This window comes from Cetorhinus maximus, chromosome 2 (assembly GCF_964194155.1).
Source record: "Cetorhinus maximus chromosome 2, sCetMax3.hap1.1, whole genome shotgun sequence".
NCBI lineage: Eukaryota > Metazoa > Chordata > Chondrichthyes > Lamniformes > Cetorhinidae > Cetorhinus > Cetorhinus maximus.
The window spans coordinates 215,922,873-215,949,401 of NC_135880.1; the positions used below are offsets into that span (position 1 = coordinate 215,922,873).

General features: G+C 41.0%; 1 protein-coding gene across 1 annotated transcript in view; it reads right to left on the reverse strand.

Moving 5' to 3' along the window:
• The window catches only part of dlat (dihydrolipoamide S-acetyltransferase (E2 component of pyruvate dehydrogenase complex)), a 29,327-nt gene extending 3,794 nt beyond the window's left edge, over nt 1–25,533 (reverse strand). Inside the window, exons 1-12 of the mRNA XM_078532287.1 lie at nt 25,194–25,533; nt 20,514–20,615; nt 17,207–17,331; nt 14,209–14,356; nt 11,786–11,912; nt 11,056–11,240; nt 10,086–10,230; nt 9,230–9,297; nt 6,454–6,534; nt 6,229–6,336; nt 1,814–1,932; nt 392–554 (exon numbers count right to left, since the gene is read on the reverse strand). Coding sequence (XP_078388413.1) covers nt 392–554; nt 1,814–1,932; nt 6,229–6,336; nt 6,454–6,534; nt 9,230–9,297; nt 10,086–10,230; nt 11,056–11,240; nt 11,786–11,912; nt 14,209–14,356; nt 17,207–17,331; nt 20,514–20,615; nt 25,194–25,448 — 1,626 coding nt within the window. The 5' untranslated portion in view covers nt 25,449–25,533. The remainder of the gene's footprint in view (nt 1–391; nt 555–1,813; nt 1,933–6,228; nt 6,337–6,453; nt 6,535–9,229; nt 9,298–10,085; nt 10,231–11,055; nt 11,241–11,785; nt 11,913–14,208; nt 14,357–17,206; nt 17,332–20,513; nt 20,616–25,193) is intronic.
• Between the last annotated feature and the right edge of the window lie 996 nt (nt 25,534–26,529).

Below are 26,529 nucleotides of genomic sequence, written 5' to 3' on the forward strand. Positions count from 1 at the left end.
AGGCACAACTTCCTCCCTCTTTGTATTCCAGTTCCCTTGAGATAGAGGCCTACATTCCATTAGCCTTTCTAATTACCTTTTCCACCTGTGCACTAGATTTTAGCGATCTGTGTACCTGGACACCCAAATCATTTTGCTTCTTCAGAGTTCCTAGTCTTGGCGTTAAGAAAATATCCTGATTTGTCTTTCTTGGATCCAAAGTGCATGACACCACATTGCTCCACATTGAACTTAACTGGCTACAGTTTTGCTTAAATCTTTGCATTTATGTCTTCAATTCCTCCACATAACGCAGGATAGTATCTTATTTCTTTCTGTACACTCCAATGAGAGGTAAAGAAAGCAGAGGAACAGATACACTGGATTGTTCATTACAAATATTAATTCTTACCTGAAATTCATGAGGCTGGAGTTTTCCTTCACGAGCCTTTTCAGCTAAGGATTTCACATCATTACAGATGGACACCAATCCTTTGATATGTGCGTTATACACTATGGGAGTAATCAGACCAGCAGGAGTGCTCACAGCCACATTGACGTCCACAACATGGTTTCTGATGAGAAGCAGACACCAAGTTAGCCCATTTGAACCTTTACACCAGGTAACTTCTAGTCAATGAAGGTTTCTTCCTGTTTAACCCCATCGCAAATTTGTATATCGAGTTGTTACTCATCAGTCAAAAACAGTGTTAATTGATCATGATACAACATGACTGATAATGTACATTTCAAGGAGGAATAAAAAATCTTTGGTAGCACAGTGGTTTAAAGCAAGTGCGTTGTTTCTATTGCTTTAATGATCTGGGTTCAAATACAAGTCAGATTGATGGGATAAATGCACCCTCCCTCTCTACTATATACTGGATGGAGCAGTTGTATGTGGAATGAGTTGAGACACTCGTAAACCAGTTTTTAATGGGCACAGGGCCACAGTACAGACTATTCAGAGTTTAGCACAATTTGTTAATTAATTGGTACTCTGAGTTAGAAGTGGAAAAATTCCCAATTGTTGCTTTTCCCAAGTTTTGACATCATTTAGCAAAGACAGTACATTCTATTCTTCACCCAGCCCACTTTGTAGCTTGCCCATGTGCTTGGTGGGGATGGAGGGTACAGGCAGTAAAACCATTCCATTCCCCAACACTTTTGGTGTCCACAGTAACTCACAACCTGTCCTGTACCTTGGAACGTTCTTTTTACAGACCTACAAAATTGACCACTCAGGTTCCTGATAATACCACTAGCTGCTAAAGATAAGAACACAAAGGGCATTCCAGGTCAAATTCTGCCTGATGGTTTTGTACTAGTCTAACAAGTGCTTCTAAATTTTTCACACTCCAGCCTAATTGGTTGCATAGCAAAGGCTTAAACCAAGCTACATCCTTGTGAATGAAACAGGAGTCACAGCCATAATCATTTAGCTATGGTGTTAAATGTTTTCAAATTGACACAGTTGGATAAAAGTTCTAATTGTTTTCACTTTATAGAAGTCAGTAATATTAATGGCACATGTTCTCGTTCGTCACCTTTCTCAATTTGCAGGTCACAGATAGGAAACTGTACAGCAAACATTAAAGCTATAATAGTTTTAGGCCCTAATTACTATTCCTGCAAAACTTGATACTGAAATTTCACATCATGTGACAGGAAGGGTACATCTCTAAATTTCTTAATAAAAAATAAAACTTATTACAAGTTCTACTTTGAATATTTATATACAACTTTGCGTTAGCAAAACATTTAAACAAATATAACTTGTATCAAATAAAACTGACACCTTTTAGGCATTTGAATCTGCAGACTGACTACTCACTGCCTGATAACCGTATCCAGCCAAGAGGAATTTACTTCAGGAATCTTTAAGCATGCCAAAGCTGAAGCTTTTATGAGAAAATCGTTTATTGACAGCTTAACGTTTTCAGATTTGACTTCCTGTAAATGAAGAGTCACAATTATTAATAACCTCCCAGGGTTGATCAGTCATTTTCCAAGCCGCAAAATTACAACTTCACTTTTATATATGCATACAATTCTTGATTGTAGCTAAGCAGTGATTCTCTCATCACTAAGAAACCAACACCAATAAGAGTCTGGATAATATTTCCTAACATATATTACTGCACAGAATGCACAAAGATTTATGCTGGAATCGGACAGTGTGTTATGACATGGCAGATGATGTGTGCCAGGTGGACCAAATCCACAAGGGAAACTTGGTCGCGCTATCACAATGGTTTTGCAATTTGTATTTATTACGAGATGTGTGCACTGAATTCAGAAGTAATAAGTCTACCAAGACCGTTAAGAGATTTAAAAAATTAAATTAAAATATTTAATAACAAAATATAAAAGATTTCAAGCACATACATAAGACTACAAATTACTTACTACTATAATAACTCCTAAAATTCCTAATTAACCTGACCTGCTCCAGTTACACCCCCTTCAAGGAAACAGCCTAAAGTAGATTTTAGATTTAAAACAAACTCAGCAAGTTAACACAATACCCTGGACAGTGGAATTCCAAATGGCTTTTCCCCAACTTCAGTTTTGGTAGACAGCAGGCTTATGCACAAATGGTGGAGGCTCAATTAAGGCTATTTCACACACACACCTGTTAGATCTTACATGGCCTTCTGACACATCACCTTTCATGCTCCTTTATATGTATTTCTCTCTTTTTAATATGTAAATTCTATTGTTTCAAATGTCTTTGAAACTGTATCTTCCTCATAATATAAAAACTTTCATGTTGCCAATATATGTTGACAGTAACCTTTGAGAAAAATAAACACATTCCTTAGCCTTGCTTATCTGGCTAATTGTAAACAGACTAAGATCCCTTTGAAATACAAATGTCTTCATATATCTAAAAATGCAAATTCCCTTTCCACTTTACATGCTAAGCCAGCATCCATGATTACTCATTAGTATGTCAAGCACCTAGCTTCTTTTAATGATTTCAAACTGGTAGTTCACTTGACTCCAAACGTAATTAAATCAAACGCAGACCTATACTTACCCCCATAAAATTATGAAAAGTATTAAACTTTCATCACAAGTGGATGAGGGTTAAAAAAACTACAATCAGATCTAGATGAGAGAATATGTCCACATCTGGCAGATGACGCTTATTTCAGATAAATATTCTGGTATGCATATATAGGGAATTAATGCCAAGCATGTACACGCTATGCAGGCCTCTGAATTTTAATTTTCTGAATGGGAAAGAGATCTAGGTGTTATAGTGCATAAGTCTATAAAGATATATAAAGTCAGTGCCACGAAACTAAAGGAAAAGTTAAGAGTACTGGGATGTATTGCTAGAACAACCCAACATGTAACAAAAAGCACTATAATGTCCTTTCACAAGAACTTGGTTAGCCTTCATCTAGAAAAGTATGTTCATTTTGCATTAACCGAGATGGTGGGTAATACAGAGGCCCTAAAAAAAGTGCAGAGGAAAGCCATGACCATAATACCTAGCTTAAAACCCCCTAGTTATACTAATATGTTTAGATATGGATCATTGTTAATTTTGGAAAAGCAATTCTAGAAATGTTGATGGACATATATAAAATAATGAAGGGATTAGACTCTCTGTGTGGACCAACTATGTGAATAAAATAGGTAGGAAGTAGCAGGCATATGTATGTGTTATGTAAGCATAGAACTAGACATGAGAAGGTTTCTCACTTTCCAAATTGCACAATAGTGTGCAGATTTGCTGAGAATGTTCAAAAGAGGGCTGGACGAGTTTCTGGCTGAGGCTGTTTTCATTGCATAAAAAAGGATTTGGGTCATATGCCCCAGAGTCATTGTGGTCTCCGGAGATCATTTTAATCAAGTCCTAGAGGAATCCCTGAACTGGTCTCAGGTTTATTTTTGCCTCTCCTAGGAGATTACAAGGTTGCTAGTAGTGAGAGCACTGGTGGAAGAGGGTTGGGGTGGTCATTATGCTATTGTAAGGGACAGCTTTGACTAACCAGCTGCTCCTTCTTGCTTCCTGCCTGTTATTTGTTAGGACCATAGGCAGATTATGGGACTGAGCGTCTGCTATTCTAAGCAAATTTTAAACAGTATTCACTACTTTATGTAATATTTAAAAAAATAATATATTCAAACAAGGAGCACCAGTACCACGTAACAGTAGGAAACAGGTTTAGTACCCCATTTGTGGAATTCATGATTTTGGTTACGCTGTATAGAGAATAAGGAAGAAAGCAACAGATGGTGCTTCCACCCTGCCTTCTCACAGCAATGTTAGTCATAGTCATAGAGGCCAACAGCACAGAAAAATGCCCTTCGGCCCATCGAGTCTTCACCGGTCAAAAAAATACCTAACTATTCTAATTCCATTTTCCAGCACTAGGCCCATAGCCTTGTATGCCATGGCATCGCAAGTGCGCATCCAAATACTTCTTAAATGTTATGAGGGTTTCTGTCTCTACCACCCTTTCAGCCAGAGAGTTCCAGATTTCTATCACCCTCTGGGTGAAAAAATCTTCCTCACATCCCCTCTAAACCTCCTACCCCTTACCTTAAATCCATGCCCCCTGGTTATTGATCCCTCCACCAAGGGGAAAAGTTCTTTTCTGTCTACCCTAACTATGCCCCTCGCAATTTTATACGCCTCAATATCCTCTGCTCCAAGGAAAATAACCTCAGTCAATCCAATCTCTCCTCATAACCAAAACTCTCCAGCCCAGGCAACATCCTCTGCACTCTCTCTAGTGTAATCACATCCTTCTTATAATGCGGATTCCAGAACTGCACGCAATACTCTAGCTGTGGCCTAACCAGTATTTTATACAGTTCCAGCATATGCCTTGGCTAATAAAGGCAAGTATCCCATTTGCTTTCTTAACCACCTTATCTACCTGTCCCGCTACCTTAAGGGACTAGTGGATATGCACACCAAGGTCCCTCTGATCCTCGGTACTTCCCAGTGTCCTACCATTCATCGTGTAATCAAATTGGTCAGACATGATCTCCCCTTAACAAAACCATGCTGACTGTCCTTGAGTAATCCCTGCCTCTCCAAGCGTAGATTAATTCTGTCCCTCAGAATTGCTTCCAATAGTTTCCCCACCACTGAGGTTAGACTGACAGGCCTATAGTTCACTGGTTTATCCCTTCCTCCCTTCTTGAATAACGGTACCACATTGGCTGTCCTCCAGTCCTCTGGCACCTCTCCTGTGGCCAGAGAGGTACTAAAAATTATTGCCAGTGCCCCTGGTATCTCCTCCCTTGCCTCAATCAACAGCCTGGGATACATTTCATCCGGGCCTGGAGATTTATCTACTTTTAAGCCTGCCAGACCACTTAGAACCTCCTCCCTTTCTATGCTAATTTCTTTAATTATATCACAGTCCTTCTGCCTGATTTCCATACCCACGTCGTCCCTCTCACTTGTGAACACTGACACAAAGTATTTATTTAGAACCCTACCTATGTCTTCCGGCTCCACACACAAATTACCACTATGGTCCTTAATGGGCCTTACTGTTTCCCTAGTTATCCTCTTACTCTTAATGTACTTGTAAAATAACTTTGGATTTTCCTTTATTTTACTTGCCAATGTTTTTCATGCCCCCTTTTTGCTCTCCTAATTTCCTTTTTAAGGTCCCCCCTACACATTCTATACTCCTCCTGGGCTTCCACTGTTTTGAGCCCTCGGTACCTGCCTTAAGCCTCCCTTTTTCTCTTTATCCAATCCTGTATATCCCTCGACATCCAGGGTTCCCTGGATTTGCTGGTCCCATGCTTTATCTTTACTGGAATACGTTGGCCCTGAACTCTCCCTACTTCCTTCTTGAATGAGTCCCACTGGTCTCATGCAGATTTACCTAAAAGTAGCTGCTCCCAGTCCACTCTGGCCAAATCATATCTGATCTTATTAAAATCGGCCTTCCCCCAATTTAGAGCTCTGATTTCTGGCTCATTCTCGTCCTTTTCCATAACAACTTTGAATCTAACGGAGTTATGATCACTATCTGCAAAATGCTCCCCCAATGATACCTCTACCACTTGCCCGGCTTCATTCCCTAAAACTAAGTCCAGGACCAATGTTGGCAGTAGCCTGAGTAGGACACCACTTTATCTCTCCTCCACCCCAATATCTTGGATATAAAAGGTACGTATTATGGCTAGGAGACACTAGGAAGTAAGCAAACCAAGAATGAATGTACCCCAAAAATATTTATACAAAACAAAAATCACTCATACCTCATTCAATTGCTTCCTAAGCTCCAGAATCCTATCCATGTTGATATCTATAGATAGGTAATAGTGGGGGATGGTCTGCTTGGACTGCATAAGACGCTGAGCTATGATCTAATGGTAAAACATAAATGAAGGAGTTAGTGAATGAAAAACAGAATGAGACATACATTTCTCTGTTGCGTCCATTTCACTTTCAAACCAGTCACAATCTTGTCAATAGTATCTTGCCTTTCGTATATTGGAGATAGGAATGTCTGTGAATGTTCCAGTAGGTACAGGTGCTATCCCAGGAGCAGCTGGAGTCGGAGCCTGCAAAAAAATAACAGGCAAATTACAGTTAAGTATGTTAAACCATGTGGTACTGCACACTAGGAAAGGCAGCTAAAATCTATTCAATAGTGTGTTACATGAGTCACACTTTAATTCTATGCTTTCTGAATTAACTGCTGAAAAATTTCAGCCAAGAAAAACAACCTTACTCCACTGTCTCTAAGCAGGTTACAAAATTCTTTCTCCATCCCACACCTTGCCTGCTTTGATCACTCATCATTTTTACATATGACGTTTGCGAAGCATATGTCATATCCTGCCACACTCTGAACAACTTCATGGGAAATGTGTCAGTGGCATTTATAATGCAAGCAGCTGGAAGGAACATATATAACTTTTTTTTATATTATTCATTCTTAGGATGTGAGCATCACTGGCAAGGCCAGTATTTCTTGCCCATCCCTTATTGTCCTTGAGAAGGTGGTGATGAGCTTCTTTCTTGAACCTCTGTAGTCTATATTGTGTCGGTACACCTACAGCGCTATTGTAGTGGTTTGATGCAACTGACTGGCTGCACCATTTCAGAAGACAGTTAAGAATCAACCACATTGATTTGGGTCCGGAGTTACATGTAGGCCAGACCAGGTAAGGATGGCAGATTTCCTTTCCTGCTGGCAACCGGCTGGATTTTTACGGTAGTTTCATGATCGTTAATGAGACCAGTATTTTATTCCCATTAATTGAATTTAAACTCCCCAAGCTGCCGTGGGGGGATTTGAACTCATGCCTCAAGAGCATTAGTCCAGACTGCTGGATTACTACTCTGTGACATTACCACTGTGCTACCATCCCACTTTCAACATTATTCAATTCCTACCATAACCTATTACTGAAGTTCATAGCTACAAACATACGAATTAGGAGGAGTAGGCCATTTGACCCCTCGAGCCTGCTCCGACATTTAATAAGATCATAACTGGTCCGATTATGGTCTCTGCTTTTCTGCCTACCCCCATTATCCTTTGACTCCCTTTTAAATCAAGAATCTAACTAACTCAGCCTTAAAAATATTCAATGGCCCTGCTTCCACCACTCCCTGGGGAAGTGAATTCCACAGACTCTCAGAGCAAAAATTTCTCTTCATCTCCAACCTAAATGTGAGACCCCTTATTTTTAAACTCTGCCCCTTAGTTCTAGTCTCTCCATCAGGGGAAATATCCTTTCAACATCCACCCTGTCAAGTCCCCCCAGGATTTTACATGTTTCATTAAGATCACCTCTCATTCTTCTAAACTTCAATGGATACAGGCCCAACCTGTCAAACCTTTCCTCATAAGGCAACCCCTTCATCCCAAGAACAGTCGAATGAACTTTCTCTGCACTCTTCTAATGCAATTAATCCTTTCTTAAATGAGACCAAAACTATACACAGTACTCACCAATTCCCTGTACAACTGTAGTAAAAATTCCCTACTTTTATATTCCATTCCCCTTGCAATAAGCGACAACATTCCACTTGCCTTCCTAATCACTTGCTGTACCTGCATACTAACATTTTATGATTCATGTACCAGGACACCAAGATCCCTCTGTACTAGACAGTTCTGAAATATCTCTCCATTTAAATAATATGCTGCTTTACTATTCTTCTCATCAAAGTGGTCAAGTTTACATTCTCCCCACATTATACTCCAATTGCCAAATTTTTGCCCATTCACTTAATCTATGTATATCCCTTTGCAGACTCATGACCTCTTCACAACTTACTCTCCTACCTAATTTTGTCTCATCAGCAAATTTATCAAACGTACATTTGGTTCCTTCCTCCAAGTCATTAAAAAGATTGTAATTAGTTGAGGCTCCAGCACTGTGGCACTCCACTCGTGACATCTTGCCAACACAACAATGACCCATTTATGCTTACTCTGTTTCCTGTTAGCTAACCATTCCTCTAACCATGCTAATTTTGGTAGAAGTCAGTTACCAATAGGTCTTTCTCATTGTTACCGTTAGCTACCATAACGCTATCAATAGAATTCACTAGTCTAAAAGTCAAAGCACTCCATCTTTCTTTTCATCAGACTTTTAATCCTTTAACACTGATGCCTTGAAAGTTTTGTAGTTATTTCAAGGCCATTATGAGCAATGTTAATACTTTTAAAATACCCATTTTGTAGATCTAATGTAAAATATTGTTTTAATCTCACTCTAACATAACTAGGACCACTATTTTAGAGTCAGTCAGTAACCAAACACTAGGCTATCCAACGTACATTTGTCATAGCACATAAAGATCGATTTGCTAGAGAATTCTGAAACAATTCCAAAACTCTCTTTTGTATTCATCCCCAAATCAGGCATGATCTCATTAGATGGCAGAACAGACTCAAGGGGCAAAATGGCTTACCCCTGGTCCCACTTAATAAATCCAGTCCAATACATGAATATTCACTATTCTGGAATCAGAAACATTGGGGACTGCAACAATAAGCTTATCCCACATCTCTTCCATCTTTAGAAGTGAAATCATCTCACTCTTCTATAGTAGATTCAGTACTAAGTATCCAATGCATAATTACACAGCTCCAAAAATGTGAACTATAATGGGAAATATTCTAGCAGCAGATTTCAACCAAATATTACTGCAGCCAGTAACATTTTTTCTTTTCATACAGTATCAGATCTGCAAGTCAGTAGATTTGACTTATTTAGAGTTATTTTTTTTTAAACTTACTGGGGCTACCTTCGAAGGCACAAACGAGTCAACGTCCTTTTTCCTGATTTGACCATCTGGTCCAGTACCTAAGTAAAGAAAATACACCATGAATTTAGAGCACAAATATCAATTTTAGACCAATCCAAGTGATGGTTGGTAATGTTTTACATGCCTTTTCAAAGATAGCTGAATTTTTATTCATCCTTAGTTATAAATTCATTGCAATATATTCAACTGTGCTTTACTTTTGCAAAAGCATAACACGATCACTTTTTCTAGCTAGTGATGAGTAGGCTACAGTATTGAAGAAGTAAAGTCTAGTTTATTTTGAAAAGAACCCATTAAAATCTTAACGCTTTAAAAAATAAAGATACATCTCAAATGTGCCAAAAACACTTCACTTGGAATTAACTGCTTTGAAGTACAGTGACTGTTGTACAGCCAAGTACAGTGGACATTTCATACACAGCAAGGTCCTACAAACAGCAAACGAGATGAATTTGTTTTTGGCAGCATTAGCCAAGAACTGCCAACCAAAAAGCTAAGAGAACTCCCTGTGCTTCTGTGAAGTGTGCTGTGGAATCCTTTACTTCTATCTGAACAGGCAGTTATGATCTTAGCTTAATATCTTAGCTGTGAGGTGGAACCTTTGACAACACAACACTACCTCAACATGGTAGAACGTAAGCCAAATTCAGAAGTAGTCCTGAACTCTCATATTTCTGACTTTGCGACAAAACTCCAGCCAACTGAATCAAGCTATCGATATATGCTCTTGGTATAAACAATCTGTGACTATTATAGCATTTCAAAATATAACAACCCCAATGCAGTTAAATGTAACCAGCTATATTTCAATTTTAATGCAACTTACCTTTAACTTGTTTGAGGTCAATGCCCTTGTCAGCTGCCAATTTCTTTGCCAAAGGGCTGGCAAAGACTCGGCCTTTGGGATCTCCAGACTTGACTGGGGGAGATGCAGTTGGTGCTGCCACAGGCTGTTGTGCGAGAGGTGCAGCCTGCAACAAATTTCACAAGTTTGGCTGAGCAAACTATAATCTTATCACCCCTTTAAACAAGAGACATAAGCTGACAGTTTTTACATGGTTCATTAGGGGACAATACCTACAGGACAGCTAAAACTTTCTTTTCATTAAATTTATGAATATACCGTTGTCTTTGGCATTTTATTATTAAGCCTCAATCCAAAATACAAAAAGACAAGTTCCACGCAGGAAACTCTTCCAGCCATAATAAATACCCATTTTTGATGTAACAGAAAATCATCAATTCAGAATGTTAAATAGGCGGTGCATGTCAATTTGACTCACAGGTACAACAAAGATTAGGCACTTTATCTAGACTTGAAATGTGAGGAGTTAACAGAAAGTTTTATTTGAAATGCTGTGCTGGTAGCTCAGTAAGCTTATGCATCCAGTAGCTAAGCCATATAGCCAAGGAAGTCCGAGGTTCAATCTTGAGCTGATCTCAGCTAGCATTTGGGGTGTTGCAATTGGTTTTAGTGCCCTGGTCAGGAAAGGCAAAATTAACCTGAATTCACACTGCTGATCTCAAACTAGCAATCCCTGCCCATGTGGATATCACGTGAGAGAATAATGATTCACCTCTCGTTGAACAGCCTGACAGATACATTCAAGGTTCACACACAAACAACAAGCACTTAGACAAACTATTGTAAATGCCAAATGGCCGCCAGAGTTTGAACATGGATGGGAGGGGAGAGGGGAGAGTGGGGTAGGGGGGGGGGAGGGGGAGCTGATTTCAGAAGATTTGAAGCACGAATGTTACTCCTGTAGATTTATAGATATAGTATGGGTTCTTACTTGAGGTGGCGGTGGAGGAGGTTGTGGCTTAATATCAGCAACTCCAGTTTCCACATAATCAGCAAATGCTGGAATATCCGACTCCTTCTCTACAATGATGCACAGTGATGTCCCAAGAGGAACATCCCGTGTACCCTCAGCTATTAGAATCTTGGCCAAATAACCTTCTTCCATTACTTCAAAACCTAAGGAAACACAATGGATTGTCCATAATACAGTACTATAATAAAGCTTATTTGGTCAATTGGCTTATAGGGCATTCTAACCACAATAAACTTGGAAAACAAAAAATCTCTAAATTACTTTTCTGGAAACACCATGAATTATATTATCATCACATTTTTGTTATATGCTGCTTATCTTGAACACAACTTTGGAAATGTTTAAATTTTTTTCATAAAATAAACTATGTAAGTATCAATAATTACCACATTGTCATGTTACAATTTTATTTAATATCGTGCTACGCTAAGTCATCCCCAATCTTTACACTCCTCATATAAAGAGACAAGTCAAATCTAATCTCCTAACATACAGTGTAACAGTGTCTAAAATCATATTAGAATATGAGAGCATGGTGTGAACAAACTAGAATGAGTTCAAGTCCCCAAACTCATGGGCAACTTTTACTGCTTTTAAAGTTTCGTTCAGTGTGCAAAATTGAAGTTCCTAAATGCACAATATTTCACTCAAGTTAAACACACAATGGTTCACTCAAGTCAATGCATACCTATTGTTGCTTTGTCTGTTTCAATCTCTGCTATAAGGTCACCTTCACGCAACTTCTCACCAACTTTCTTCTCCCATCGTTGAACAGTGCCCACTGTCATCGTTGGAGAAAGAGCAGGCAAGACAATCTGCAAATAGATAGCGTATTCTGGCTTTATAATCACCACAAGCTGAAATTTTAGATTTGTAGATTAAGACATAATGCAGTGTTTCACAGCCCAATTTTAAATGAAATCAAGGCATTTTGCGAGCTGACTGAAAAAGTTATTTTAAGTTTAAAGTTACAACATCCTAAAGTCAATTGTGATAAAAAAAAGGCTAAATAAAGTTAAACTGGAAATTAAATCATTGGTATACGGTACTGAAATTTGCCACATTTTGTCTCTTTTACTTATTATTCTGCATACAGTCAAGTCAGAATACATTCCGCTACAACCAGTAAAGAGGCAGGATAAATCAAAAAGTTCTAGGCACTAAAGTATTATGCACAATACAGTTCCCCAACTTACTAATGCCATTTCGATAAATTTCATAAATATATGTCTCATATTAAACATTAATCAATTTTTCAATTTGAATTTGTAATTCAATTTTCAATTTGCATACAAATAATTTGCTTCCAAATTGACCCATTTGCTAAGAATGTTAAAAACCAGGCCACTAACTCACAGACTTTTAAATGTCTATAATTGAGTGTTTTCCATCGTTTTGGAGCTATGTCACAAACACATCAACCTTCAATAAGAAAAACTGGTTAGTGTCCCAGACAATCCAACAGCAACTTTCATTTATAAAGCGTCTTTAATGTGGTGAAAAATCCCTAGGTGCCTCACAGAAGCGTTATTAAACAAAATTTGACAGTGACTTACATCAGGAGATATTATTGCACGGTTTGGTCAGAGTACATTTTAGAGAGCATCTTAAAGGAGGACAGAGGAGGGTGGTGAGGATTAGGGATGGAATTCCAGGGCCTTGACAGCTGAAGGCGCAGCCAAACAATTAAAATCGGGAACCAGAATTGGGGGAGTGCAGGATGTTGGAGGGCTGTGGGACTGGAGGAGATTAGAGATTAGGAGGGGGGAGACAATGGAGGAGCTTGAAAACAAGGATGAGAATTTTTTTAAATTGTGATGTTGTTTAACCAAGAACCAGCACAGGACTTGGTGTGAGTGAGGACATGGACAGCAGATTTTTGGATAAAATCATGTTTATAGATTGTAAATTGTGGGAAATCAGTCAGAAGTGTATTGTAATATTCAAGTCCCATGGTAATAAAGGAATGAATGAGGGTTGAGCCAAGGTAGGGGTGCAGCCAGGAAGTAGGCAATCTTAGCGATAGCATTATGTGGTCAAGAATTCATATTAAGGTCAGATATGATACAAGGTTCCAATCAGTCCGGCTCATCCTCAGACAGTTCTCAGGGAAAGGGATGGAATCAGCAGTTAGGGAACAGTATGAGGTGGGGACCAAAAATAAGGCCTTCATTCGTCCCAGTATTTAGTTGGAGGAAATTTCCAGTGTTGAATGTTGGATAAGCAGTCTGATAATTTAGTTGTAGTGAAGGAATCGAGAGGTAGTGGTGAGGTAGAGAGGGAGCATCAGTTGGAAACCAAAGTTGTGTTTTAGGATGTCATCGTAGAGAACAGCATGTCAATGAGAAACAGGAAGGAGCCAAGGATAGATCAGAGGTTAACGCTATGTATGCAGTCCCACCCAACTGGACGATGATGAACAGAGTTTGGAGGAGGTTAGTGTTATCAACCATGTCAAAGGTTGTGAATAACGAGAAGGGATAGTTACCACAGTCACAGCTAGATAGGATGCAACTTGTGACTTTGTTAAGAACTGTTTTGGTTCTGTGGCAAGGACAGAAACCTGATTTGAGGGATTCAAACAGGGAGTTCCAGATAAGATAGGACCAAATTTGAGAGGCGACAACACGTTCTGGAGAGGGGTGATGAAAGCAAATTTGAAGATGATCGTAGAATAGTGAACAGTTTTGACAGGCAAGAGCAGGATCTCATATTGCATTTGGTCTCCGCCAAATCTGGTGGTAAATGGCCAACCCGGCTGTCTGTGATATCTGTTCAAGACTGGGTTCAGGTAGAACAGCCAGGCAGAGAGACAGAGTAATCGGTTTAAAGGGAACTAGGGCAAAGGTGAAGGTGAGAGTATGGTTGAGCGGATTGGTGCCTGCAGAAATATCTTGGTGATTGGAGGGCCAAAGGCTAAATAATTAGGATTTTGAAAGTGCAGCTGTAAATGAATTGGGAGAATATTTTCCAGTGGCAAACACATGGCCTTATCTATGACTGACAAGTTGGAATTGATGAGGCCACGTGGGTCGGTAAGGTCAAGGAGTCCAAACTGACCTAATACAGAATTTGAAGAACTGCTCACACTTCAATTTTCTTTTTGCTCACCTTCATGTGGGAAGGATAAGAACTGCCTGGAGCTTTGGGTGGAGATGAGGGTGTGGAAGGGGTTGCAGCAGCTGCTGGGGCTGGTGGGGCAGAAGCTGCTGCCGCTGCGTCTGGAGTGTAATCCTTAAAAGCTTCAATATCCTCAGGTCTAGACAATACAAGCGACAGAGAGATGTTTACACTTGGTGTCATAGTTTAATAGCAACATGGATTGTACAGACAGTGTAGACTTAACTCAACAAAGATACAAGATAAGATGGTATAAGCCCATGTGATCAATTAAGCCCATCCTATCCAGACATGGTACAACTTTCACATCAACTCTGTATCTATCCATCCCTCTGCCATCATAAGATCACACAGAAAAAAGCTCAAAACAAAACCACCATTGGCCAATTTAGGAAAAGAAACTTTGGGAAATTCCCCTCCACCTCGTGGCAAACAAGCAAGTTCCAAGCCACCATGGTAACCTCCAATACACAACATACAGATTTTGGCTTTCAGCCTAGACTCAGTGGGAAAAATCTCACCTGAGTCAGAAGGTTGTGGGTTCAACTTCCCTTCCAGGGCTTGAGCACCAAATCCAGGATGACACTTTAGTGTGGTGCTGAGGGAGTGCCATCTTTCAGATGCGACATTAAACCAAGTAATTGTCTGTCCTCTCAGATGGATATAAAAGATCCAATGACATAATTCAAAAAATAGTGGGGGAGTCCACCCAGTGTCCTGGCCAATTATTTACCCCTTAATCAAGATCACCCTGATGTGCACAAATTGCCTGCCGATGTTTCCCTAATTTACAAACAGTCACTACACCTCAAAAGTGCTGTGAAGCACTTTGAGGCATCCTGAGGACATGAAAGGCATTATGACTCTCAACATGGCTCACTTATGCACTCTACAAGCTACATATATTCACACACAGGGCCCTGTCCTTTGCAAGCAGAAATAACATGTCCACACATTGCACCTTCATCAACTAAACAAAAGCTTGGGGAACAGCCATTCCCTGGTTCATTCCCCAGGCAACGCCTTGACCAGAGTCGACTTGCCTGGTTTGAATTTAAACAAAAGCTTGGCAGTTAATTGTTCCCTGGTTCATTCTCCATGGCAACGCCTCTACCAATCAGAGTCCACCTGCCAACCAATCAGCACCCTCTTCTCATGCAGTATAAATTGTTGTTCCCATTGAGATTTGGTATTCTTGCGATTCTGTCCTGATAAGTGCAAGATGACAGCATGTCTCTTTTTTCAGCAAAGGCATTATATAAATGCACATTCTTTAAAATTTACTACAAAGTTATGTATTATTGTAATGACTTTAATGCAGAAAAAAAATTCCCAAAGCACTATAAGGAAAATGGATGTCTGGCCAAGGGAAATCAGGTTAGCTGGAACGACCAAAAGCTGGTCAGAGAAGGGATTTCAGGAGGGTCTTAGCAGAGAGGGAGGTGGGGTTTAGGGAGGGAATGGAACCATGTGGTTCATGGCACAGACACCAATGGCAGTGGAAAAGATGCACAGAAGGCAGGATTTGGTATAGCATAGAATGTGGACTGCATTTTTGGTGGGGTTGAAGATGATGGTTTTGGCCTTCCCAACTTTTAGCTGCAGGAAGTTATGACTCACTCAAGATTTGGACCCAATTCTCTTCTCATCCAACAGACGCGTATGCATTTTCTAGCAGGTGTCTCTGCTTACTTATTAGAAGCAGGAACTTTGGCTCTTTCCTTCTGCTTGACAGTTTACACCGAGATCGGTTGTAGCTACTCAACGGTTGCTACAACTGAAATGAGTTAACTTAGCATGAAACCTGGCTTTTAATTTTCCTTTTCATTAGGATGTTTCATGATAAGGAGATGTAGAAAATCATATTCAAGAATGGAAAGTGCACAGCGTGCTGGAACACACAAATGAAAGTTACTTTAACCACTGTTAACTTTAATTTTGTTGATTTAATGGTGCAGTAAGAGTAAATCAGAAGGCCAAATTTGAAAATTCTACATATTCATAAAATTACAGACCTCCATTTCAGGTGTTCTTTATGCAAAAATGTTCTGGCTCAATTAAGAGTTTGAGGTATCTGTAATAGTCAAACTTTGTTTGTCCTGCTTCTATATTATATTTCAATTCAGCTTTACATATTTTAGTTATACATTAAGTGTATCCATTCTGTCTGTCAGCTGTTTAAAATGTAGAAACTTATTGCTTAGTTTGTGCTAGCAGAGTTTGGATTGCAACCATTATCCCAAAGTTTGCCTGCTTTATTACAAATTCTGATAAGCATGACTGAATAATATTAATGACAATATTCTTTGACTAACTCCTATTGCAAAACAGCTTGCTGTGTGTCTTAATATTTAACTTCTGCTTTGCAGTTTTGAAACATCAACATAGTATCATGGTTTTGGATCACAGTCAAGAAATGAGTTTGTACACAATGGAGATGCCTTGCTGTCATTACAACGACAACTTGTGTTTGCACAGTATCTTTAAAGTAATAAAATGCCCAAGGTGCTTCACAGGACAGAAACAATGAAGATTCTTGAGGATAGTACAATGTAATTGGAGGTTTAATGCAATGTCCTGAACACTTAAGTTCTCATACACCATGCTTCCAATTGTGCTATCACTTGGAAGATGGAAAAGATGAGCTCTTCTGAATGAATTAGTCAAGAGGAGTCACCTCAGGCTGTCCCTGTGCACCTCTTAACAGCTGGGGCAATTACTGGAGGCTGTCTAGCAACCTTTTCAAACAGGGAATAGTGAGAAGTCTGAAATGAGGAGGATGGAACCCTTAAAATGTTATTTGTTCTTAAAAGCACCTAGAACTTAACATTTACTTATAGCAGTAAACATACAACACAACTGTAGCCAGTACGTGTCGATTTGAATATGGTATATAAAAATATTCTATTGAATACAGAAATCACATGAGAGAAACCACATACTGATACAGAGAGCGTGGAACATTATTTAGAACTATCTTCATGCTCACTTTTGAACTGTGATGCAGATGATCGTACCAAGTGGCACATCTCGGGTTCCTGCTTGCGTTAGGATTTTCGCCATATAACATTCTTCAATACTCTCGAAGCCTACTGTTGCCTTGTCTGTTTCCACCTTATGAGAAAATACACATATATTTTGATACACAAGAGAAAAGGAACACAATAATTCTGCAAAACAATGCCACTTTTATGTTTAAAATCAACTCTGGACATCTTTCCTCAGAATTGCTACCAGCTGGTTGGCATAAACTAGCCTTCCTGTAGGAAGCTGTTGGCTCTCAAGCTCAGAAGCCTATTAATATTTAACTTGTTGGCATTAATCTGATTTCATCATTTACACTATAATCCAGAATAGTTCTAAACATTACAATGTTGCAAGCACTGCTTGACATATTTTGTAACATTTTGGGCTGACTGCTGATGACTGATAGACCATTGAGTGACAAGGATTAGCCACTTTATTTGCTCCGCCTAATACCATAGCTTGATGTCATTCTCCATGCAAGCCCGTTCCTTTAAGGTGCCGCGCAAAAGATTAATACACAAGATAAGATCACATGGAGTTAGGGGTAATATATTAGCTTGGATAGAGGATTGGCTAACCAACAGAGAGTCGGGTTAAATGGGTCTTTTTCTGGATGGCAAGCTTTAACTAGTGGGGTGTCACAGGGTTCGGTCCTCAGGCCCCAACTATTTACAATCTATATTATTGACTTGGATTCAGGGATAGAAGGTACTATAGCTAAATTTGCAGATGACACCAAAATAGGTGGGAAAGTAAGTTGCAATGAAGAAATAAGAAATTTACAAACGGATATGGACAGGTTAGGTGAATGGGCCAAAATTTGGCAGATGGAGTTTAATGTGAATAAGTGTGAGGTTATCCATTTTAGTCGGAAGAATAAAAAGGCGACTTATTATTTAAATGGAGAGAAGCTTCAGTGCAGAGGGATCTGGGTGTCCTCGTGCATGAATCGCTGAAAGCTGGTATGCAGGTACAGCAGGTAATAAGGAAGGCAAATGGAATTTTGGCATTTATTGCTAAAGGAATAGAGTATAAAAATAGGGAAGTGTTGTTGCAACTGTACAAGGCATTGGTGAGACCGCACCTGGAGTACTGTGCAGTTTTTGTCCCCTTACTTGAGAAAGGATGTAGTTGCATTGGAGGCGGTTCAGAGGAAGTTCACTAGATTGATTCCAGAGATGTGGGGCTTGTCTTATGAGGAGAGATTGAGCAGTTTAGGCCTATACTCGCTAGAGTTTAGAAGGATGAGAGGAGATCTAATTGAGGTATATAAGAAGCTAAAGGGGGTAGACAAAGTAGACTTGGAGCGGATGTTTCCCCATTCTAGAACGAGAGGCCATAGTTTTAGGCTAAGCGGTGGTAGATTTAAATCAGAGATGAGGAGGAATTACTTTTCTCAAAGGGTCATGAATCTGTGGAATTCACTACCTCAGAGTGCCGTGGATGCCGGGACGCTGAATAAATTTGAGGAGATAGACAGATTTTTAATTAGTAACGGGTTGAAAGATTATGGGGAGAGGGCGGAAAATTGGAGTTGAGGCCGAAATGAGATCAGCCATGAACGTATTTGAATGTATGGTGGGGCAGGCTCAAGGGGCTGAATTGCTCCTAGTTCTTATGTTCCATGAAGTCTCAGAATAGATTAAGGGAGGTGGTGGCACAGTGGTATTGTCACTAGGCCAGAACTCCAGAGACCTTATAATGGTCTGGGTACCCGGGTTCAAATCCCACCAGAGATGATGGTGAAATTTGAAATAAAAATCTGGAATTAAAAGTCTAATGATGACCATGAAACCATTGACGTTTGTTAAACACATCTGGTTCTAATGCCCTTTAGGGAAGGAAAGTCTGCTGGCTGACATGTGACTCCAGACTCTTAAAAAAAAGCCCCCTGAGCAAGGGCAATATGGGCGCCTAGCCTGCGATGCCTACATCCCATGAATAATTTTTTAAAAAGATTGTGAATGAAAAGTCATTTGCATTTTACTGTCCTTTTGTTTTCTTGTTTTATAAAGCTAGTTTTATTTGTTCTCATCAGTAAAGTCAATAAAATGCAATAATTATCAACTCAGAACATTTTGCCTAAACATGTTACTATGACCTTGGATACTATTTCATCAAAAACAAATACAAGAATGCAGTTTAAGCAATACATTATAGTTGGTTATTATACAATTAGATTACTGACTGCATCTTAATTCTGGTTTTTCAGTGAATGTCATTAGAGGCCTGTGCAAGCTGTCAGTTCTTTTGTAGAGTTTTGATTAGAAAAAATGAATTGGTATTAATACGGCATCTTTCACATCCTCAGGATACGTCAAAGTGCTTCACAGCCAATTAAGCGTAGTTACAATTGTAGTGTAAGCAAAGGCAATACTAATTTGCACACAGCAAGACCCCACACACAAAAAAAAGACCAGATGGTCATTTCTTGTTGGCTACGGTACTGAGAGAATTCCTCTGTTCGCCTTCGAGTGGTGCCACGGAATCTTTTACTTCCACCTGAGAGGGCAGACAGTGCCTTGCTTATCGTACTTGAAAAACGGCATCTCCAAGACTACTGTACTCCCCTGAAATGTCAGATTTGACTTTATGCTGAAATCTCTGGAGTGGGGCCTGAGCCCATGACTTTCTGATTATCTTTTAAAATGTAACAACTTTCATTCTCAATAATAAGGTATAAAAACAGGCTGAAGAGATCTTAACAGTAGAAAATAGTCCTAATATGGGGCATACGATTAAAAAAACCACAGGGCATCAAATAGCAAAGATAGAAAAGCTTGTTGTTGCCTAATTGTCACAACTTGATAAACCTCATACTTTGATACCACACATTGATACAAACAAGTGGCCAACACAGAAAGTAGACATGACATGATATTGCTATGCACCCATGAAAAGAAGCCACCATCGTAATGACTTTTCCACCGCTATTGTCTAGTTCAAATTCTTTACAATTGGCATCACTGCCTAGGTTCTCCACAGCCACACTATTAAATTCTTGATCCCAGTGACAGAGTTGGTAGGCCCAATTTTTCACAAATGTACAATTCTGTTGCCAGGATAAGGTTATGGGTAACAAGTGTATGAACTCTGGAATGAAAACCAAGAGAACAGTAGTGTAAAAGCAGATATTCAGGATCACTTAGATACACTCCAAACACTCAGCATCACAACAAACTGGCCGTACAAATAAAAGGCTGGTGAGCTTTTTCATGTTCGAAGTTCTCTAATGCACATAGATAAAACAGGATTTTAATTGCACATACCTCAGCTATTAAATCTCCCTCGTTTATTTTATCTCCTTCCTTCTTCTCCCACCGGGCTATAGTTCCCATCTGCATTGTGGGTGACAGGGCAGGCAATGGCACCTATGAATAAAATAGCAATGAGTCAGTCAGCTCTTCTGGGTACAGATACAATGTCTCAAAATCGACAACCTTGAGTCCGAGTCCAAGTCCACACTGGATTTCGGATCTTTGCCAGTTCTCAGGTCGGGTGAGCCAGGTCAAAGGTCACTTGGATCACTCGGAGCATTACTGATGCGCACGAAACCAATAACTAGTCCAGCACATCACAGCGCCAATGCAGCACCTAGCTGAATAAGCCAGTAAGCTGTTTTACTCATTTGATAAGAATTAAAATTCATGCATAGCAGCTTATAAAAATGTCTGGTTTTTGGACATCTCTGGTTTTCTCGGCTGACCGGATTTGAGACACCTTACCCGTACAATAACTGAATAAAGAGCATCATCTTTCAAAAAACGTTATTAACCAAGGCCATTATTCATCCTTTAGTCTAAATTTAGCTCCCATGACAAAAAAATTCCAGCAGAAACAGAAGAAATGGACAAGCAATTAAAAATTACGGAAACACTCCTAAAGGACTTCAAAAGATTTTGTAAACCGTGCGAGCACTTCATCGAAAGACTAACTGGGCTTAAGAGATTTTACATATTTCCAGCCATCCTGAAAGTTATGGACTTGCTTTTAAGACCATCAAGTCAGATCAGTAAAATGGGTCTCATACATTTCTCTGAAAGGCAACTCTTCAAAACATGCATCTAGGCAGCAACCATTCAAAAAGGGCAGGCATTTTTTTTTATTCATTCACGGAATGTGGGTTTCGCTGGCTAGGCCAGCATTTACTGCCCATCCTTAGTTGCCCTTGAGGAGGTGGTGGTGAGCTGCCTTCTTGAACTGCTGCAGTCCATGTGTAGGTACACCCACAGTGCTATTAGGAAGGGAGTTCCAGGATTTTGACCCAGCGACAGTGAAGGAACAGTGATATATTTCCAAGTCAGGATGGTAAGTGACTTGGAGAAGAACTTCCAGGTGGTGATGTTCCCATCTATCTGCTGCCCTTGTCCTTCAAGATGGTAGTGGTCGTGGGTTTGGAAGATGCTGTCTAAGGAGCCTTGGTGAATTCCTGCAGTGCATCTTGTAGATGGTACACGCTGCTGCTACTGTGCGTCAGTGGTGGATGGAATGAATGTCTGTAATTAGAATTAGGTTTTTGAAAACACATTAGTGAGAAGGCAGATATTTGGTGTGGAAACTTCCAGGCAGCCTATTCAAAAAGTGGAAAGTGCTAAATTGGACATTCAGCATCCAACGTAACTTGGAAACAATACTTACATCTCTGACCGTTACTCAAAACTCTGATCAATAAAACTCAGTAATTGTGAGCAGCAGGTTGTAAATCAAGCCTAGCGTGCTGTAGCACAATACTATAATGGCAATCACAGGAATCACTCAGTATCAGATTTCAAATCAAACTGGAAAATGACCTCCACAGAACTTCCTACAGCTAAAAAAAAAATGCAGGGCCCAAAACCAAAAACAGCTCAACAATGCAGCAGCTGGTGTTTAACTCCTACAGTTACGTGATAAGGTTACTTTCTCCAAAGTCCTTCCCTTAACCTCCCATTACCAAGAAGGCCAAGAGCAGCAATATCACGAGCACATTATCACCTTCAAGTTACACAGCATCCAGTCTTAGTTATATATCACCGTTCTTTCATCATTGCTGCATTAGTATCCTGGAATTTACTACCTAACAGCGCCATGGGAATACCATCACCATAAGGACTGCAGTGGTCCAAGGAGGTTGTTTACCAACAGCCGCTCAGGGAAAGAACTGATAATAAATTCAGCCTAGGCAGCATCGTCCACATACGAAAAATATTTTTAAAGAATGTTGTCTCAACCAGTCACATGTTCTGAGCCTCTTAAATATTTTACCTTTCTATTAAGGCTCTTCCATCATCTTATGTTAATATTGCAACAGCCATCTAACTAACTCCCATTTACCATTTAAGCTCTTATAACCCCTACAAAATATTCAATTTTTCTAATAATACTATTCAGTTTGTGAACAATTGATCACAGTTATATTTAGTATCTCCATTTCGATAAAGTTTTAAATTGTAAGATTAGAGGACTTTAAAATGTTGTGATGGGAAAGATATTTAAGGATTCAGCAAGGTCAGTTAAAAATGTTTGAGGAAATGTTTACAATTTTTTTTTGTTCATGGGATGTAGGCTTCGCTGGCTAGGCCAGCATTTATTGCCCAACCCGAATTGCCCTTGAGAAGGTGGTGGTGAGCTGCCTTCTTGAACCGCTGCAGTCCACGTGTTGTAGGTACAACCACAGTGCTGTTAGGGAGTTCCAGGATTTATTACCCAGCGACAGTATCTTTACAGTGCAGGAGACCATTCGGCCCAACAAGTCTGCACTGGCTCTCTGAAAGAGCATTCCACCCAGTCCCACTCCCCTACCTTATCCCTATAACCGTGAAGGAACGGCAATATATTTTCAAGTCAGGATGGGGAACTTCCAGGAGATGGTGTTCCTGCCTGTCTGCTGCCCTTATCCTTATAGATAGTAGTGGTCATGGATTGGAAGGTGCCGACTAAGGAGGTTTGGTGAGTTCCTGCAGTCATCTTGTATATGGTACACACTGCTGCTACTGTGTGTCGGTGGTGGTGGGAGTGAACGTTTGTCAATGGGGCGCCAATCAAGCAGGCTGCTTTGTTCTGGATGGTGTCAAGCTTCTTGAGTGTTGTGGGAGTTGCACTCATCCAGGCAAGTGGGGTGTATTCCATCACATTCCTGACTTGTGCCTTGTAGATGGTGGCGAGGCTTTGGGGAGTCAGGAGGTGAGTTACTTGTCGCAGGTTTCCTAGCCTCTGACCTGCTCTTATAGCCACAGTATTTATATGACTAGTCCAGTTCAGTTTCTGGTTAATGGTAACCCCCAGGATGTTGATCGTGGGGCTTCGTGAAGATACTGCCACTGAACGTCTACAGTTAGAACAATGGTTAGATTCTCTCTTGTTGGAAATAGTCATTGCCTGGCACTTGTGTGGCACAAATGTTACTTGCCACTTGTCAGCCCAGGGCTGGATATTGTCCAGGTCTTGCTACCTTTGGACATGGACTGCTTCAGTATCTGAGGAGTTGCGAATGGTGCTGAACATTGTGCAATGATCTGCGAACATCCCCACTTCAGACCTTCTGGTGGAAGGAAGGTCATTGATGAAGCAGCTGAAGATGGTTGGGCTGAGGACACTACCCTGAGGAATTCCTGCAGTGATATCCTGGAGCTGAAATGACTGACCTCCAATAAGCATAACCATCTTCCTTTATGCTAGGTATGACTCCAACCAGCAGAGTTTTCCCCGATTCCCACTGACTCCAGTTTTGCTAGGGCTCCTTGATGCCACACTCGGTCAAATGCGGCCTTGATGTCAAGGGCAGTCACTCTCACCTCACCTTGGGAGTTCAGTTCTTTTGTCCAACAAAAATCTAAATTCTACTTCTTTCCCAGATGATTTAAGAACTTTGGGGGGATTTGTGGAATATCAGAAATTAGGTCCAGAATCCAGGGAAATAAAAAGCAGCTGCAGCACATAATAAAAAACAAAATTTCCCAATCTGCATGACTGAACTTATTTTACCAGTAACAGAACAACAAATCTGGGACATAGGAGCAACAAATGACTTTAAAACCATAACATGATGTACAGAAACCCAAGAGCTCGAAATAATTTTGGCTCCGGAAAAGCAAAACTTGACTCAAGCATTTTCGTACTTTCCGAATTTATATGGCGCCCCTCACAATCACTGGAGGTCTCAAGGCACTTTACAACTAATGAAGTAGTTCTGAAGTGAAGAAAGTCACTGTTGTAGAAAACACAGCAGCCAACTTGCACACAGCAAACTCCCGAAACATAATAATAACCAGATATTCTATTTTTGTGATGTTGATTGAGGAATAAACATTGGCCAGGGCAGCAGGGTCAGCTCTCCTGCTCTTCTACAAAAACTGTAACTCCTACCACCACACAGGTGGTAGTGCATGCCCGCTCAGCACCCACTCTGTCCATCAGTGATGTTATCGTTCTGCACCCGTTGTCCATCTCCAATCACTGGCCCTCTTGCCGCCTCCACTCGTGGCCCCCCCCCCCCGAGCCCTCACCACCCTCCTCCTGACCTCGTCGCTCAGCATGGCGTTAACCACACGCACACACACATGCCGGCAGACAGAACGGGTGCCCTGCAGGAATGCGTAAACCAGTGTCCCAGTGCGGCAGCAAACGCTGCCCCTCTTTCGGAAGAGCATGCGCCCGAGACGGCAGACGGTGCGTCGGTTTTGACGTCTCATCCGAAACATGGCACCTCCGACAATGCAGCACTCCCGCAGGTTACTGCACTGTCAGTGTCGGCTTTGATTTTCTGTGGGGCTTGAACCCAGAACTTTGTGACTCAAGAGTGGAGAATATATGGAGCTGCAAACGAGTAGAAAGGCACTGGAATCAATGAATAAACTGTTATCAATTAAAGGGCTGCGACCTCTGTGCTCTGGTTACTGAGGGCTCCTGCCCTTGGGAACAGTTTAGACCCGGTCTGATCCTCCCTTCACCCTCTTTCCCCTATTGCTCACCAGTTGATGTGGGGGGAGGCTGTACCACCTCCTGGCCGGGGACGGCAGCCCGCTCCTGGGCAGCAGGAAGCGCTGAGGGCCGGGGCCGGGGCCGGGGCCAGAGCCGGGTTTGCCGTAGGCGCTGAGCGAGTACCAGCAGCGGGAGGAGGGAGGAGGAGGAGGCCGGCCGGGCCCCGCGATCGCCGCCCGGCACTCGGGCCGGGAGCCGGGGTGGAGCCGGACACACGGCCGGAGCCGAACGGCCTGACGGAGCATAGTGAGGCCGGGTACCGGGGGAGGGAGTGCGGGGGGGAGGTGGCAGAGGGAGCAGCACAAGCACAAGCTCAGCCTCAGCCTCTCCGCAATGACCTCCGCCGCACGGCAGAGCTACTGCCGTAAAACGGACGTGACGTCAAAGGGAACGACCCATTTCCGTTTCTATGGACATCAAACATTTCCTCCACCTTCTCCCATCTCCACTGCGTTTTTAACCTCCCTCCCTCTCATCTACACTTCATTTATAAATCTCTCTCACTTAAATTTCATTTCTGAATCTCTCTCACCTCCATTTCGTTGCATTTCTGAATCTCTCTCACCTCCATTTCGTTGCATTTCTGAATCTCACCTCCGTTTCGTTGCATTTCTGAATCTCTCTCACCTCCATTTCGTTGCATTTCTGAATCTCTCTCACCTCCATTTCGTTGCATTTCTGAATCTCACCTCCATTTCGTTGCATTTCTGAATCTCACCTCCGTTTCGTTGCATTTCTGAATCTCTCTCACCTCCATTTCGTTGCATTTCTGAATCTCTCTCACCTCCATTTCGTTGCATTTCTGAATCTCTCTCACCTCCATTTCGTTGCATTTCTGAATCTCTCTCACCTCCATTTCGTTGCATTTCTGAATCTCTCTCACCTCCATTTCGTTGCATTTCTGAATCTCACCTACATTTCGTTGCATTTCTGAATCTCACCTCCATTTCGTTGCATTTCTGAATCTCACCTCCATTTCGTTGCATTTCTGAATCTCTCTCACCTCCATTTCGTTGCATTTCTGAATCTCACCTACATTTCGTTGCATTTCTGCATCTCACCTCCATTTCGTTGCATTTCTGAAGCTCACCTCCATTTCGTTGCATTTCTGAAGCTCACCTCCATTTTGTTGCATTTCTGAATCTCTCTCATCTCCATTTCGTTGCATTTCTGAATCTCTCTCATCTCCATTTCGTTGCATTTTGAATCTCTCTCACCTACATTTCGTTGCATTTCTGAATCTCACCTCCATTTCATTTCTAAATATATCTCACCTCCATTTCGTTGCATTTTGAATCTCTCTCACCTCCATTTCGTTGCATTTCT